Consider the following 16,705-nt stretch of genomic DNA (forward strand, 5'->3'; position numbering starts at 1 on the left):
AGAGCAAATACCTTTTTGTGAAAAAAGAGGCTTACAGAATGAAAGGCATGACAGACTATTTCTCGAGAACAAAGTTTTTTGACAGCTGCATTAAGGGATTACAGCTAAATGTTAATTCATACAACAACAACAACCACAAAGATGTGACCTATGACCTTCATATAAAGACTAGAAACCCCTATGTGGAGAAGTGGGAGTATGCAGCAGAGTAAACAACACTGGTCAAAGTCAAAGCAGATATTTTAGAATCTACATTTGTGCTGACGCTATTTTAGTGTTTTGAATTACAGTTTATTTCACAGGGTGTCTTTCACGACGGTGTTTTACAGCCAGATCAGGCTCGCCACAGCAGGTTTTAAATCCCTCTTTCAGGTCCGGGTTGGTTAAATCTCCAATCTACTGCACTCAAGACACTTCTTCTGACCTTCCCCTCCTCACTGAATAAAACAATATGAAAATGTCCATCAGTTAAAAAAGAAATTAGTCACAAGTAATTATGTTAAAATCTCCATACAGAATTTATTGAAAACCACATATGAGAGTACAAATTATTTACTTCTCTTATCCAACACACCTGGGAAATCCTGTGGAACGTACAAGGAAATGATATGAATTTTGATTATTAGTTAAAATACACACTGGAAACAAGAGACTATCATTACAGTCAATTATTATAACAATGTACTTTCTCTCACCATACAGGCATAAAATGGAAGTGTAGAGGTCAAAAAATGTAAAGCATTATATAATGCTTTCATAAAGGGGCAAGCATGTTATCAAGTTTAAATAATTTGCAGTAATAAAGCATTAAAAGTCACTGGTGTGATCCCAAACAATAATTTCCCTCATTATCTAAACAGGAGCGCTCATTGAACACAACTACATTCAAGCAACAAGTAATATGTATGACATTGCTGTCAAATAATAAAGGTTGTCTTGTTACTATAGTTACCAAGACATGTTTCTAAGAAAAAACTGTAATAAATCATCTCTTGCATACTTTGCTTTGATTCAGTATTGACATTGTGCAAAATGCCACCTGAGAGTATTAAATTACCTTATGTTATATCCAAGTTGTGTAGGAAAGGATTAAGAAAACATGAAATTTCTGAAGGCTCATGTACATTCTCCCATAAGTTCTTAAAGTGAATCATTTGAATTAGATATAAAAGAATACAAAGCAGTGCAAACCCACAATGACTGAGTAGTATCACGCCTCTGTATAGATGCTGGGGACCTTGCTTGAGCTGTGGTCCACCATACAGAAGTAATCACCGCCATGCAACTCTTGAGCCGCAGAGTCATCTTGAATATGAACATGGACGTCAAATCCTGCAGCAGATTGCAAACAGAAACACAGCGATCTATGTATGCAGAGTGAGAAAGAAGAACATCAAAAATCAATAAAGTACTTGTCCTTGACTGCTTTCTACAATACACCTTAAGCATTTCAAAGGCTATTTGTGAGGAAATCCAGCCATGGTGATAACTGACTACTGCAGCAAAGCCTGCTTCTATAAGCATTACCATAAATACGGGAACTGGAGGAATTTTTCTTCAGGGTGAAGGAAAAAATGTCACCTTTTTATTCATGCTACTTTTAAACACCAAGCATTTGATCTCAGAGAACCTTGTCAGGATCTCTGTGGCTGTGGAGTCTGAGCAGGAACATGTTTTATTTAAAGGTGACATGCATTTGAAAGGTACTTAATTATGGCTGAAAAGAAACAGTATCAGCTGCTAATGCTTATTATAAAGACATTCTGCACAGCTGAAATGTGATTGACAAACTATGCAAACCTCTATACAGTGCCTTACAAGTATTCAAAGTCACATCCACAAACTTCTATGCACATAGTTTGAATTTCATGTGATAGATCATCACCATATAAAGAATAATAGTAAAGCGAGAGGAAAATGATCCACAGTTTAAAAAAATGTTTCTTAGAAAAAAATCTGAAGTGTGCCATATTTCAACTATATCTGGTCAGAACAGTTTTAATGCAATTGCAGACATTATCCCAAAGGTCAGAGTCAGAAAGTTTTGATTTTATTCCCAGAGTAAGATGCTGACATTGCCATGTTTCACTGTGGGGACAATGTTTTAAAGGTGATTTGCATTGTTAATTTACAAAGTAATTTGCATGAAGGTCAGGAAGCTATTTTTTGAATAACCAAAGCACCCTTTTTCACATACCTGCATATTTCCAATCATGTGGCAAGCATAACAGAACTTTGTTCCTGCCACTTTTCCATAAAGGCCAGTTATGTACAGACCATGGTTTACAATGCAACGTCAAAATGTCCTATCATCTGAATTGTGGATCACTGCAGCTCCTCTAGAGATACCACTGGCCTCTTAGCAGCTTCTAAGATTAATCTCCGCTGTCAGTTTAAAGTGGATGGTCATGCCTTTGAAAGTCTGCAGTTTTGCCATACTTTATGCAGCTTTACTTGTTACCTGTCTGATGTGTTCTGTGATCTTCATGATGCTATTTGTTCACAAATGTTCTCTGAGTAAACTACAGAGGGCTTCATAGGTAAACTGTATTTATTCAATTATACACATGTGGACAAATAAAGGTCACTTCAGCAGGCAACTGGTTGCACTCAATTATGTATTTAGTAGTATCAAAGTAAGTGGAACTGAACACAAATAATGGAAAATTTTTTGACATTATTGTGACAAAAAGGGACAGGAGATGTGAATACTTTTGCAGGACACTGTAAATAGTCTCTTTAGATATTTTGAGTGTGTGTAGTGAATATTTTCTAAATTTTAGACTTGAGTACCTGGGCTCTGATCCACCACATCAGGAGGCTGGCCAAGTTGCTTCAGATCACAGTTGTTCAGCAGTGTCGGTCCGCTGGGAGGAAGAGGGTGGCAGGTGGAGGAGGAAGGCCCAGAGGAGTCCCTGGAGATCAGCTCATCAACAAACCTGAAGTATTTCAAGCTTTAGTAAATACTACTTCTTGTTGACAATAAATATTTCTCACACACACAACTTTGAACATATTTCAAACCTCTCCAGTTGGTCATTATTATAAGGAAACATTATCAAATACAATATTATTTGATAATAATATTGTATTTTATTTATGGAATTATTGAAATTATTATGGTTTTATATATAATAAAACTGTATCTACTTCTGGAGAAACAGTACAGCTCTTAGAGTTAATATCAACATGAGCAAGGTATTTAAAGGGCCAAAAATGCCATACTTTTGTGAAAAAACATGTTTCAATATTTAATTTAAGACATAAAAGAAATACATGAAAAAACATACAATAATCTGCCAATCATTTAATTACACAAATAGAAAATAATGTATTACTATTTCAAATTATAATTAAAATTGTGCATTAAGATCATATATAATCATTTAATATTTTCTGTGTAATTGATCCATCATTAGTTAATTTAAGCTGCCACCAAGGCACAACAAAATACCCCAACATCTGATTGTTGCACAGCAACTTCACTGGTGACCATTCATCACTTTCAGTCACTTTGATTAGCTAGGCTGAAAGATAAAACATAAATCATACCCTGGAACACTTGAATTTGGAATAATTTCATACATACTGTGTTATACATATTTAATATGTCAATGAATTGTTTCCACTTAATAGGTTATTAAAATTGAAGATGTATTTTCTAAACTTTTGTAGATAATCAGGTCTGTCTTGGGGTGTATTTTCAGATTTGTAAAGAGGAGCAAACTCCAGGCAGATCACATCTAATGCTTGCAAACAGCTTTGAGAATTTGTTTTAGAGCATTTGATAAACTGGTGGCACAAAATGTGACTGCTGCAAGATCTTCCCTATACAGTGTTCAAGAGATGATGTATTTCAAATGAAAAACCTCTCTGCTTTTTAGTGTCAAATTGCACTCTAGTTGATACAAAGTCTTACTCCAATTCTTCACTTTATTGTTAGCAGGTTATCCTGGTAAATTAAAATGTACATATTTGTTATTAAACATTAATGAAAAATCAGGCATTACTTTAAGAATAGCATGAACTATTATTAAAGATAAATCAGTATTGCTTAAAATGACACAGTAGCCAGTGATACAATGGTGTTAACTTTTCAAGGCTACATGCAAATTTAAGGTAAGGTTTTAGACAAAACACTGACTGAGAAACAAACACTATCAGATGAAAAAAAAAATCCAACAAAGATTTTTTTCAACTGATTTAACAACTAAAAGAGTAATTACAGCCTTCACTCATTGGAGCATAGATGGCATTTTCTAGATTTTATGATTCACTCATGGAATTCCCCGGCAGCTCTTGGTGGTGGCTATAGCATCCATTGATGCGAGAGGTTGAGACCAATGAGGCAAGGCGAGGTCTGTTCTCACAAGCTGATTGTCTGCTCGGACGTCCCGTTGGGAAAGCTTTGGCCCACCGCTGGCCTGAGAACAATCCGAACCATTGAAGAGCCGTAAGCATCTGGCTTCTCACGAGGACAAAAAATCCTTCATTAGGTTCTTTGAAGAGAAGAGTGACTGAAGAGGCATTTTACCCAGGTTGAAAAGTGAATAATGTCTGTGGCCATTAAATGTGGAAAGTTTTTCCTTGCAGCATCCATTTCACATGCTTGCAAAAAGCAAAAGCACAAACAAAAATTTAATCGTTGGGTGGCGGTTCCTGCTCTTGATGTTTTATAGCTGTTGTCTTTGACTCTCAGTTAGACTCTTAAGTGAGTAGTTATTGTCTATGTGTTTGTTGTAACACATACATGTTTTGTATGTCTACTTAAAACAAGTTGAACTTGAACATGAGAATACAATAAACATGCATCAAGGTGAAATGAAAAAAAAGATATCCTTTTTCTTTAAATGCAAGAACAAGTAAGTGGACTTTTGCAAAAACTGATTATTTTAATCATGTGTTTGGGGCCTTGATACCATGACAACCATTGTTTGAGTGATTTACTCCCTCTTAGTGAAAATGTAGCAAGGTATTTTGCTAACGTCTGATTATAAAATCAAGAATTAGCTTTGAAATACGTATCTGACAGATTTAAGGTTTATCTGAGAGACTTACCATTACTTTCAGAAATGACTGAAATGTATTACCGTAAATATAATAATGATAAAAATAACTAGAATTGTTAATTACCTGTAGTTATCTGAAATGGAGAACATCTGATCCAAGTGGGGACTGTGATAAGAATCCTGTCCTTGTGTTGCACCTGAGGAACAGGAATTACAGACACCTCCGGACTGTGAAATTTTTTTTCTCATATTAATTGCATTTATGCGAACATCCACAACTTTGACGTACAGCAGTATGTCTCATGAGACGCACCAAGAGCTGGGTTCAAGCTGTTGTCTAGCCTTGCTGGCGGGGAAATGTCGGGATGTAGAGGGTGAATGGTCAAACAGTCAGCCAGGGTGTCTTGGGCTGCATCAGTGGAAGATTTCATCTACAGAAACGACACCAAAAACCAAACATGAACAAATATGGACAGCAGAGACACTGACCGAAAGTCCACTATATCACTATTTTTCTGTTTGTGTTCTAATGTTACATATATCATTTACAATTTTCTACTACTTTTGTAAACAATACCGCTGATAACAGTCATTAAAAGGGTACAAGCACCCTCCTGTAAGATTATCTGCCACTCAGCTTTCTGCATTGGCAAAATCATTCCAGCTGCTGAAATGTAGTAGCTAAGGTAATCACATCTCTTTATTAAACTTCACAGACATTTCCACAAATATGTGAAAATGTTTAAAGCTATTGAAGACATCTAAAAAAAGTCCTTAAATGTTACTTGCTACATAAGTTTTCTATTGTCTACCAGAAGATGTTTTGCTCTGAAAACCCATTTATAGCATATTCATTCTTATATGATTTAATTACTAATTAATGGGAAATTTGTTCATCAGATGTAGCAAGAATCCAGAGGCATACATTTAGGACAATCTAAAAAGCATTCACAAAGATTCACACTTTTGTGATAAACATGCAAATTTCCATAGAATTGTAACTCTTGAAACACGTTGAAATTTTCTTTGCCCAATATTTGTTTAATCTTTATGTATGAAAGTCAATACATATATATTTCTTACTCCATGCTTTCAGCAAATACTAAAGTTATTTGTGCAGAAGACAATAAAGAAATTTCATATCACAGATTTTATTTAAAAACATTCTGAAATTAGCTAACTTATATTTGAACTAACAGAAAAACTTATCTCTGCAAATCCTCATGGTTTTTGTTAGTATCTTCAATAACACACATCTCAAAATTAAAAACCTTTTCTCACTAACATGCAAAAATCCTAATAGCAAAATTGCCCTACTGTAAAGTGCAACTCTTAATGGAGTGGCTCTCAGTGGGAAAACACTAAGACAAACAACATTACTCAGTAATTTTGCGAGACCCTTTTCTGCCTCTGTTAACCTAAGTGTGCATAAATTGACAAACTTGGCTGCAAGTCATTTCCAACTAACCGCATGCACACCTTTAATTAAAGATAATGATCATCTGTGTATACAGTTAAGTTGCAGAGCTAAGTGAGTGGGATGAAAAGCCTGTCACAGAGCTAATTAGGATGAAGGAAAGCACAATGAAATGAAATGTGTCACGTGCTGTTTGTCAGAGAGGTTTATTTCATGTTCACGGCTGTCATGTTACCAAAATGAAACCCATTTCTAAAGCTTAGCGTCAGACAGCAAATTCCTGAGATCCTCTACAAAAACAGCCCAAGGATTTTCATTTAGTGATCACAGCGTTTGAAATCCCTGTCCTTCTGCTGCACATATGATCCCTTGGGTGTAGCAAAAATAAACAGTATGTATGATGATCTGCTTTATTCTGCTATGCTAGCATTGGGGTACTCACCTTCTTCCGTAACTGCCGCTCTTTGGTAGAATGAGACTTCATATGTTTTCTCAATGAACTGGGGTCAGTGTAGCGTTTTGCACAGCCAGGCACCTGGCAGGCATATGGTTTCTGCACAACCACAGACACATAAACCCAGACGGTGAACACATACTGATCCAAAGAATCAAAATAACATATCTAATTATACCATGTGATTGAGATGAGGCACCACTGACTGTCTCCAGGTGTGTTCGCTGGTGTTTAGCTCTGTCGCTTGAGTTGCTGAAAGCCTTGTGACACCCTGGGTGCTGACACAGATAGGGCTTCTCCCCTGTGTGGCTGCGCAGGTGAATCTTCAGGTTTTCAAGTCGAGAAAAAGCCTTGTTGCAGCCTTCAAACTGTGACGGTATAAGCATAAAATGTGGTTAAAATTAGTCCTGCTTATAAACGAGCAGCTTGTAAAAAGCAAAGATTTGAAACAAGTCTGATTAAAATGAATAGTGTTATTATAAAATGAAGGCTAAATAGTAAAATCCTAAGTTTGTGAAAAATGTCACTTATGGTTCCTTGCACAAGGATTCACAAATCAGCCCATTTTAAACGCATACCCCCAAACACAACTTAGTTCAATTAATCTCAATACAAATGCAGTTGTTATATGAAATCCTCAGAGGTTAGATAACACAATACTTAGCAAGGCACAGTAGTTTTAGGGGACATCTGCAACATTTTTGCCACACATGTACAGCTAAACCCCACATTTTTAATCCCTTCTGACAGGATCCGTTTTAAAATTACTCTTTTTTTCTGACTAGAAGTAATGATAAGTTTTTGTAGTAGCTAACCCAGCAAACAATTGAAAATCTAAATCAGTTTAGAAGCATGGATAATTTAAGGCTTTATTGTTTGTTTTTACAGTGATAGGTTTCAGCTCAATGTTTCAATATTGTTAATTGTTTAATTTGCTTACAATGAACTTATTTTAGTGTTTACATTTTACCAAAGTCAATCTGACCCAAACTTTTCACGGTGTGTGAAAAGTGTGACCAGCAGGGGTCAGTGTTTAAACATGTATAACCACAGTAGTATTTTGTTATTAACCACACATCTTACATCACCTTGACAGCCTCTGGCAGCTGCGAATTATGAATAAATAAACAGCAACAACTAATACATATTAATTTTTACTGTAAGACTGATAAGTGATTTAATGAATGGCAGCACTATACAGAAGTTGTTATGTGGGTAGATAGTGTCTGGCGTTTGAGGAAAATATTAATACCAAGTCTAATTCCACTGAACATAAGTGGTTACCTCATCATGTGACCAATGACTTCATCACTAAAACATCCAAAACATTCAAAGCCTTTTCTTCTAAGTCCAGAATTATGTTGCCCTCTTCCTGGGGGGTCGGAAGGGGTGGTTTGTGACGGGAATCTTTTTTTTGTCCTAATGAAGCCTCATGGTCAAGGAGCATAGACCATGTCTGATATTGTTATTCTTTCTCCAGTACTGGATTCCTCACATTCTTATATCTCTTGGTCATTGTTGCCAGAAATAAATAACCCCCCCCCCCCCCCCATCACAGAATGAGAAATTCTTGCCGTTCTTTCTTAACACAACAGTAATTTTTGACTGAAAAATATAAAAAAATAAAGAACTCAAACAAGCCATTCTTGTTTTTGCAATCAATTGCAAAAGCAGTTTTTCATTCAATTCCAGGAAAAGTATTTACATGGTTCAATCACAAGGTTTGTAATAAGACACGGAAAGAATTCCAAACATTTGATGGAAGTGGAAATTAATTTGGAAACATGAAACAGAAAAGAGAGAAAATATGTAAAACATTTCACACATCTCTTATTTAGGAGAGAAATCTTGGTTCATGCCATCTATTTCTGACAGCATTATAAAGGCCTTGCACTGAAGGCCAAATTAGGGGAAGAAAACAACAGGAAAAAAAGACACCTGCCTGAAGCAGTGCAAACAAAGATAAATAGCCTCTAAACACCAAACTGGACTGAACTAACCTAAAACTAAAATCCTGGCAGCACTCCAGCCAAGTCCAGAGGTAGGTAGCTGTGTTACTCCCTCTCCGCTTCTCTGTGTCACAAAGCTCTCCTGAGGAGGGCTTTTTACTGTGCCACAAGGGATGTTTAGGATTGAAAAGAAAGCAGTGTGGCTCCTCAGTCTCACAGCCAACTTCTGACAGATCCTGGCAGGTACTCACACCCCAGCTGAACAATGACAGCTGCAGTCTGTGCCAGCAGACTCTGTCTGGTGCCCTGTTCAGCTCTGAGGTCACTTCACTATTCTACACCCTGGTATGCCAAATTTTTTTGTGCCTTTTTTTTTTATCTTTCTTTTTGTGAAACTCTTTCCACTACACATACTTTCTAGGTATTAGGTAATCGTAGAAACTTCAAATATCTTTTAAAAATTCTCAAGATAAAATTGGAAGGCCTCTGGGGATTTCATCATCTAAAACACTGACCCACAGGCAGGGTGCAACAGGAAAGATGCTAATAGTTACTGAACAAAAACGCATCAAGGGGCTTGTCATCAAAGCAGCTTTTCCGAGGCAATATCAATGATCGCATAGATGGTATTCTTGGATCTGCTATTTCTCAGAGCTTGTCAATGTCAATTTATTTGCAAAGCACATTTAAAACCTCACTGGGTGGAGAACAAAATGAGAAAAAAGGAAAGATTAAATGTAAATTGAAACACGACAAATAACGTTAGGGGCAAATTAATCATTGGAAGCTTTCTGTGAGCTATTAGCTGACACACTGTGAAAGCACAAAGTCTGACAAAGTATTTTTAGTCTAGTTTCTAGTGCAAATATCTTTATAGTACACTTAAAATAAGACAAAACTAACACAATAAACTTTTCAGTAAGATATAGAGAATTGTTTTAAGTCATCACACTTACAAGAAAATATTATTTCCATAAGTGAAAATAATATCTTATATTATATTATATTATATTATATTATATTATATTATATTATATTATATTATATTATATTATATTATATTATATTATATTATATTATATTATATTATATTATATTATATTATAATATATTATATTATATTATATTATATTATATTATATTTTATTATATTATATTATATTACATGTGCAGTGGCACTAGTACTTTTCTTATATATTTACAATTTGTCTAAAATTCACATTTACCCTTACAGTGATGAGTATGCCTGTAAAACTATTGTTGCTTAGGTTACCTAAAACAAACTGGTAAGTAACGGTTGTATTTTAAAAAAGAAGCTGTTTAATAATTGTTGACCAGGTTGTGGGATAACAGTACAAGTCTGAGCCTGCCCCATGTGTCCACTGTGAAACAAGAGCTACTTCAATGTTGTGATGTTGGCACAATGTGCCTTATTTACTATACTACAGCTGCGATAGCTGTCATCTATTTACTTAAAAAAATTATATATTTCTACATTTTCAAATAATTTATCTTCTTAAAGTAAATTTTACTCATAGAGAAAAATGCCTAAGACAAGCAAATTACTTCAAAATGTTTTAAAAAAGCAAAGGACTGTGAGTAACCTGAGTAAAGCTTTTCTTTTCCTGTTTAGATGTTTTCAGGAGAAACAACTACAGGTTCAAATTCTCCTTTTGGCAATAAGCTGCAGCCATGAATGTTTCATCACTGAATGATTAAAGGGAGCCATCCAACAACGGCAGCCTCCATGGCAACAGAGCAGGTTTCAACTAATAAGTGAGTATTTTGGAGCAGAAGGTCGACTACAGGTATGCATGATGTTAATTTTTAACTTGTTAAATGCATCAATGTACTAAACCATGTTTAGCCCATGACTTGTTAATTACTCATCCAAGTCAGAAGTGGGAAAGAGGAAAAGACAACACAATCTAGGTGTATATGTGTCTAAGAAATAAATTGGTTCCAGTACTATGCATGTTAACAAACTTTACGATGCAAAGAGCCAATTTGTCCAGAATGCAAAACCTGCATGATCCCTTGGGCAACACAGATTTATTGACTTAAAATTGTACATACTCAAATCAGTCCAGTACTTTATGTCCTTTAAAAAAATAAAGGAAAAACATTTTATGTATTGTTAAGACTGAAAAATAATGTTATACTAAACAACAATGTTTCCAGTTCTAATTTAAAGGTGAAAGAGGACAAAGCCAAAGGAAGGAAGAACATAACACCATGCATGGTTCCACTTTTTTGGTTTTGTTTCTCATGTCTTGTTTCATTATTTACAGTAATTAAGATGTAATTTAATGCACTAATTGCTGTGCTTAATTGAAAGGGATCTGCTAAATGCAAGCATGCTATCTAAACTTTAGAAATGAAAATATTTTATCTGTTTATTTATTTTTTGCTGCCAGTGTGAGTATGGCTTCAAGCTTTTGGCATAACATGAAAATACAAACTCTTAATTTCCACATTTTAAAAACAAAATTTGTATGCATTTGCGGCATGGATTAATTTAATTTAGAATAGTACATAGACAAAGCTATGACATAAAACAATGTTGTCAAAAATTTACACTCAGACTGCAGTTTAAATTACATATAAAAGTAACATATGTCGTGGTATTATTGGATCTCAGTGTTGTGCTTAGCAAAGCTGATAATATACTGATCAATAAACTGAAAAAGTGGGTCATAAGTCTAAGAGCAGAACAATCACATTTGGGGACCCTCAAGTCTCTATTTTTAAGCGAAATATGTCAGCATCTACTGTACCTGCTCCCCTAGTTTAGATTATTTACAGATTACATACAGGTGATGCCAATAACAAAGGAACTGTTAGAGATTCAGACTCAAATTAAATAGCAGCTAAGATCTGTCGCCCTCAAATCTATATTTCTGGTTTGAGGGTTTCCTGATAAAATAGGATGCAGAAAAACAGCTAAGAATGTTTTTTTCTTCAGTTACTACAAGTATTGCAATTGTCTTTTCAAGTTTTTAAAAATAATCAGACAGCTACAGTTCACCCAAAACCCCAAACCTGGAGGCACCAAGCAGTCTAATGTTGGATTTATGTTTTTGGTATGAACCATTGAAGCCATCAGATCGCTTTACAGTCACCATGACTTTATTTCATTTTGTATTTACATTTCAGTTTATTATTTTTTTAATGTAAACGTAGCCTTTACCATGTTATGTTATTTTTTTTTGCATTTTAATACAACTTTAGAAACATTGTTTTTTTTTTCCTGTAGAAAACTTTTAATTACCCTGTGCATTGATGGTCCAATGTAAAAAAAAAAGAAAGAAAAAAAAGCTTGCTTTGCTTTATCTCCCCATTTAAAACATTTTAAAATAAACTACAGTATCTCTGTTGCCAAAGGGGCATCACCTTCCCAGGACAGCAGCCAAGCTTTTCTGGCTCAGTCCTGGCAAACCCTTTGGATGCAGACAATCACAATAGCTTGCAGAGGCCCAGTGGGTATTGCCAGAGCTGCAGTGCAAGGCCTCTTTTGTGCTTATTTAATAACTATATAATTGAGTTAACTCCCATGCCAATTATCACAGAGCTCTGCTAATTGCCCCGTGGCTTAAGTTAGAATCAGACTGGGCATATTTTAAATGAAGACCTTTCCCAAATGTCATTTCACATCAAGGTAGTCACCCTCATAATGATTTTTTGGCAGTTTTCAAATAGACACTGTAGCGTTAATTTGCGCATAGTGAAGTGAATTTAGTGAGGCCCGCCATTTATCATGCTTCTGTGTTGTCGGCATTCAGTTACGTCATCTCACAGAGGAGCAAAACCTTTTCAGCTGATTGAATGTTTTCAGACAACAATCAGAAACAAGGAGAATGCAGGATTGATTTCAGCAGAATGAGATGCAAGAGAAAGATATGTAAGGTATACCGAGCATTTGTTGGGTTTCTCTCCGGAGTGGACCCTCATGTGGATTAGAAGCTTGTATCTGGCATTGAATGGCTTAAAGTTTCGTGGACAGCCAACCCAATAGCACGTGAAGTCCTCTGCCTTTTGCTGGTCCACATGCAGCTTCTCTATGTGCCTTACCAGCTCCTCCTTTTGGTCATAAACTGCAGTGCAATCCAGCCACCTGCAGCAGTGGGTGCCGCAGTCCTCCGCCTCCCCTTCCTCCTCCTCCAGCATGGGAATCTGTGGTAGAAAGCTGACTCCGTGCCTGTGTGGCAACATGGGAGCTTGTATAGCAGTTTTCTGAGACTGGGCCTTCATTTTGCAGTGGTATCTGGAAGGGTTTATGTGATGATGTGAGTGGTAAGGGGGAGGAGGCCCTTGTGGAACAGTGGCTTCTTGGACCCTCGTCAACGACGCTGGCTCTGGCTGCAACGGTGGTAGAATGCAGTTAGACATTTGGCTACAACTCCCTGAAGTCTTTTCCAGGAACCCTTCTTCATGTGAAAGGCACTGGGGCCCCACCATCATGTTAGCCATCTGGCTCTCCAGGCCCCCTCCATCATCAAGCACCTGCATACGGCCACTCTCTGATAGCAGGGTTAATGTTTGTGTAGGGCCTGGCATGCTGCATGGATGGTTGTGGGGTATGCAGCGACCTTTCACCCCTAATAAATGACCATATCCATCAGAGTGAACAGGAGAGAGGGTGAGATGGGATGACGGAGAGCTGCGAGAACCGTTGATGTAAGCCACAAGTGATGTGGGCGAGGTCCGTATAATGCTGTTAAAATCAATCCCCATGACATCTGACAATGGTGACGTGGAAAGAGCTCTCTTCTTTGCATGAGATTGTCGCGGGCTGCCAGCCTCAGCTGCAAAAAGATACGAGGGCAGGGAGGCAGAGGTGCTTGTTTCTCCTGACGCGGTGGTGCCAGACATGGCTGTGCCGGGGGAGAGGCTGAGTTGTTCACCTCCTTCACCGGCTTGGGCACAGCTCTGAGGCAGTCCCACGGGGGGAAGCACACGGTAACCATATGCCCAATCCTGTTTGCTACTAAACACAGACTGGGTTTCAAACAGGCTGAGGGTGGTGGACGCCAGGGATTCTCTGGAAAATAAGGACCTGAAAAAGATTCCTGTTTGCTTTAGAAATAATATCAAATCTTGTGTGGGCCTCATACAATGACATATCACAGAGATATTGCTCACCTGGCATCGTTGTGAGAAAATGGCACACTGTGAGAGGATGGAGGCCGACGTCTTGCAGGGAATGCTGGCACTGAGAAAGCACTTATAGGACTACTGGTCATTGTTAGATTAACACCCGCTGCCGAACCAGAGGCATCAAAAGTGGATCCAGACACTGCAAAATCAGCTGGAGAAAATCCAGAGCTTTAAAAAAATAACCTGGGTTATACTGTACTGGAGCATATAAGTTATGGGGACAAATTAGATAAAAAACAAATTCAAAAGCACCTAGTCATCAACAAATATTAACTGAGCAGCTATGAGCTATGAAATAACTGTGAACCACACTGGAAATTACAGGTCTTCAGTGATCTTTGAGTAGCATGCATTGGATATAGTCTATTTTATACTAATACCCCTGAATACAGATGCATTGAAAAGCTTTGAAAAGCTTTGAAAAAGACATGGCCATTATTCTAAAGTAGATCATTGTTCCAAAAAGACCCCTTGTAACTCCAGAGTAGCTGTAGAAATGCTCAGCTCAGGTGGATGAAGACAGGTCTAAGTTGAGTAAAACAAGTTACTCTATTTAGATAAGAACATTGAACTTTTAGTGTTCTGTAAATAAAAAAACAAAAATGGGTGATGTAAAACAAATATGCCACATCACCCTGAAACAGTGCAGAGATATGGAGCGTGTCCAGTGTAAGCAGGAATATGTTATTTATTCAAATAAAAACACATAAAACCCCAATAAGATGCAGGGTAAGAAAATATGAGAAGTTTACTGAGTTTGAAAAATTTTGTAAGGCACTGAAAAGCTTTAAAACGCTGCTTTAGAAAATAAAGTAATACCTAGATTTTACAAGCATTTTTGCAAGACATTTTGTTTTTACCTTTGACACTGTAGACAGAAGAGTTTAGGAGTTTTGCGTTCCTGGCAGTTGTCTTAGTTGTGTTATGAAGTGGAAAAGTTGGTATTTGCTCTGGGTTCCTGGGTGGCACCGTTAAATTTTTCCCATTGGTCAACACTTTTCTGCGGAGGCTCAGGTTAGGGAGGACAACATGGCCTTCATTTTGGTTTCCAAAAGTTAAAGAATGGATGCTTCTGCTTTTTGCTTTTTCTGTTCTGCTTGTGGACGACCTAAGTCCTGCTTGACGAGGTGAAGAAGACACAGGTATCCCGATGGTCTGGGACTGGTGGCTTCTGATTGTATTCAGTGATGGAGGAATGCTGCAGGGAGACACCAGGAGCTGGCAACCTTTTCCACTCATGGCTGCGGCAGATTCTGCAAAGAATCTACGCTCATGAAGAACTCTTATTCCCACAGATGTGTCTTGTGAAGCTGGTTTTATATCAAAGTTGGACGTCCAACGGTAATGCCTTCAAATACAAAAAAGTTTAAAGAAATAATCTCAAAAAGGATGGATAAATCAAAATTGAGTATGCACAATAAATTCTTTCAGTATGTAAATAAAAATAAGAAATGCTCATAGTCTTAAAAAGTCTTGAAAACCATGCAAAAGTGTGATGTCTTTGCACTTTTCATTTTAGAATTTGTTCTCATTCTAACTCAATGTTTCCCAACTCTGTTCTTCAATGCACACTGTCCAGTATATTTGGATGCTTCCCTGATTTAAGACATCTGATTCAGATGATTGCAGTTCAACAAAAGCCTGTTAATCACCTATCAATTGAAATTATGTGCGCTTGAAGTAGGGAAACATTTGACACATGCAGGGAAGTGTGTCTTTTTGTACCTGGGATGGGAAACACTGCCCTAACAAACCCCAACATCAGCCTTTAACTCAAGCTCATTTCTCCATGACAGAATTATTGACATATTCCAACTCAAAGTCATGCTCTTAGCTCCAGGGTCCAAATATAATAGGATCACTTTTTCCAGACTTTTATACCTTGACTGTGGAAAAAGGTTCCTTTTATTTATGTTGTCTTGAGTGTTTACTCATTAACAAAATGGATGAAGGCAATATTTTTACATTATAACTTTTTTTAATCTAAAAAAACATGTTTTAACTATTATGCTGTGTGGTGTATTGTGATTTTGCCTGCGAAAGAAGCTATATCATTCAAATGAATCACTTTAATTATCAAATTCAGATTCGGAGAGGGGGCGCATAATAAAGTCCAGCTGCCTGAAAATCAACATAAAACAGCTCTGAACCGATTTAGAAAACGGATGGTAAAGTTGACTTGGAACATTTGTGAGAACTCACACGCAAGTCAACTGTATATTTTGTAGCCTGATACATATTTTCTACAAAACTATTATAAAAATAGACTATCACCGCGTCATTGTGACGCATCAACTTACCTGCAATGAGCGGACACTGTTCCCCAAACTGACGTTCAGTCCTCCGAGTTGTTCACTTTATTCTCATTTCTGGTGTTTCTTGCCGAGTTTTTGATAAATGAGAAAAAGGTTGAGCCGGTTAGAAATCCCTCCGCAGTTTCCCTGCGATCTTTCCCCACTGTTTCCAGGAACAAATTCTTCTTCTTCTTTCTTTTTTTTTGTTTCTTGCGTCCCGATTATACTTTTGCCCTTGGCGCGGCTGTTTGTGCACTACGTCATCTCAAGTGCACTTCAAGAGTAAATCATTAAGTTTTTTTTTTTGTTTATTTTGTTAGTTTAGTTCGTGTGTATGACAGAGATCCTCATCCTAAACGCAGACTGCAGGTTTATTTACAACTCCGAAGCACCTGGAAATGAATATATATGCTTTATACTTTGTG

At 37.0% G+C, this 16,705-nt stretch overlaps 1 protein-coding gene across 1 annotated transcript; it reads right to left on the reverse strand.

The window, feature by feature from the left end:
• Positions 1–295: 295 nt before the first annotated feature.
• Positions 296–16,480, reverse strand: glis3 (GLIS family zinc finger 3). The gene is made up of 12 exons (XM_044096280.1): positions 16,287–16,480; positions 14,847–15,334; positions 13,972–14,137; positions 12,742–13,885; positions 7,087–7,248; positions 6,869–6,979; positions 5,299–5,440; positions 5,134–5,206; positions 2,794–2,939; positions 1,196–1,332; positions 557–584; positions 296–437 (listed from the first exon to the last, which is right to left on the reverse strand). Exons 2-10 carry the CDS (start codon positions 15,223–15,225, stop codon positions 1,211–1,213), a joined length of 2,445 nt encoding a protein of 814 aa, XP_043952215.1. The 5' UTR covers positions 15,226–15,334; positions 16,287–16,480; the 3' UTR covers positions 296–437; positions 557–584; positions 1,196–1,210.
• Between the last annotated feature and the right edge of the window lie 225 nt (positions 16,481–16,705).

Source organism: Gambusia affinis, linkage group LG17 (assembly GCF_019740435.1).
Source record: "Gambusia affinis linkage group LG17, SWU_Gaff_1.0, whole genome shotgun sequence".
Taxonomy (NCBI): Eukaryota; Metazoa; Chordata; class Actinopteri; order Cyprinodontiformes; family Poeciliidae; genus Gambusia; species Gambusia affinis.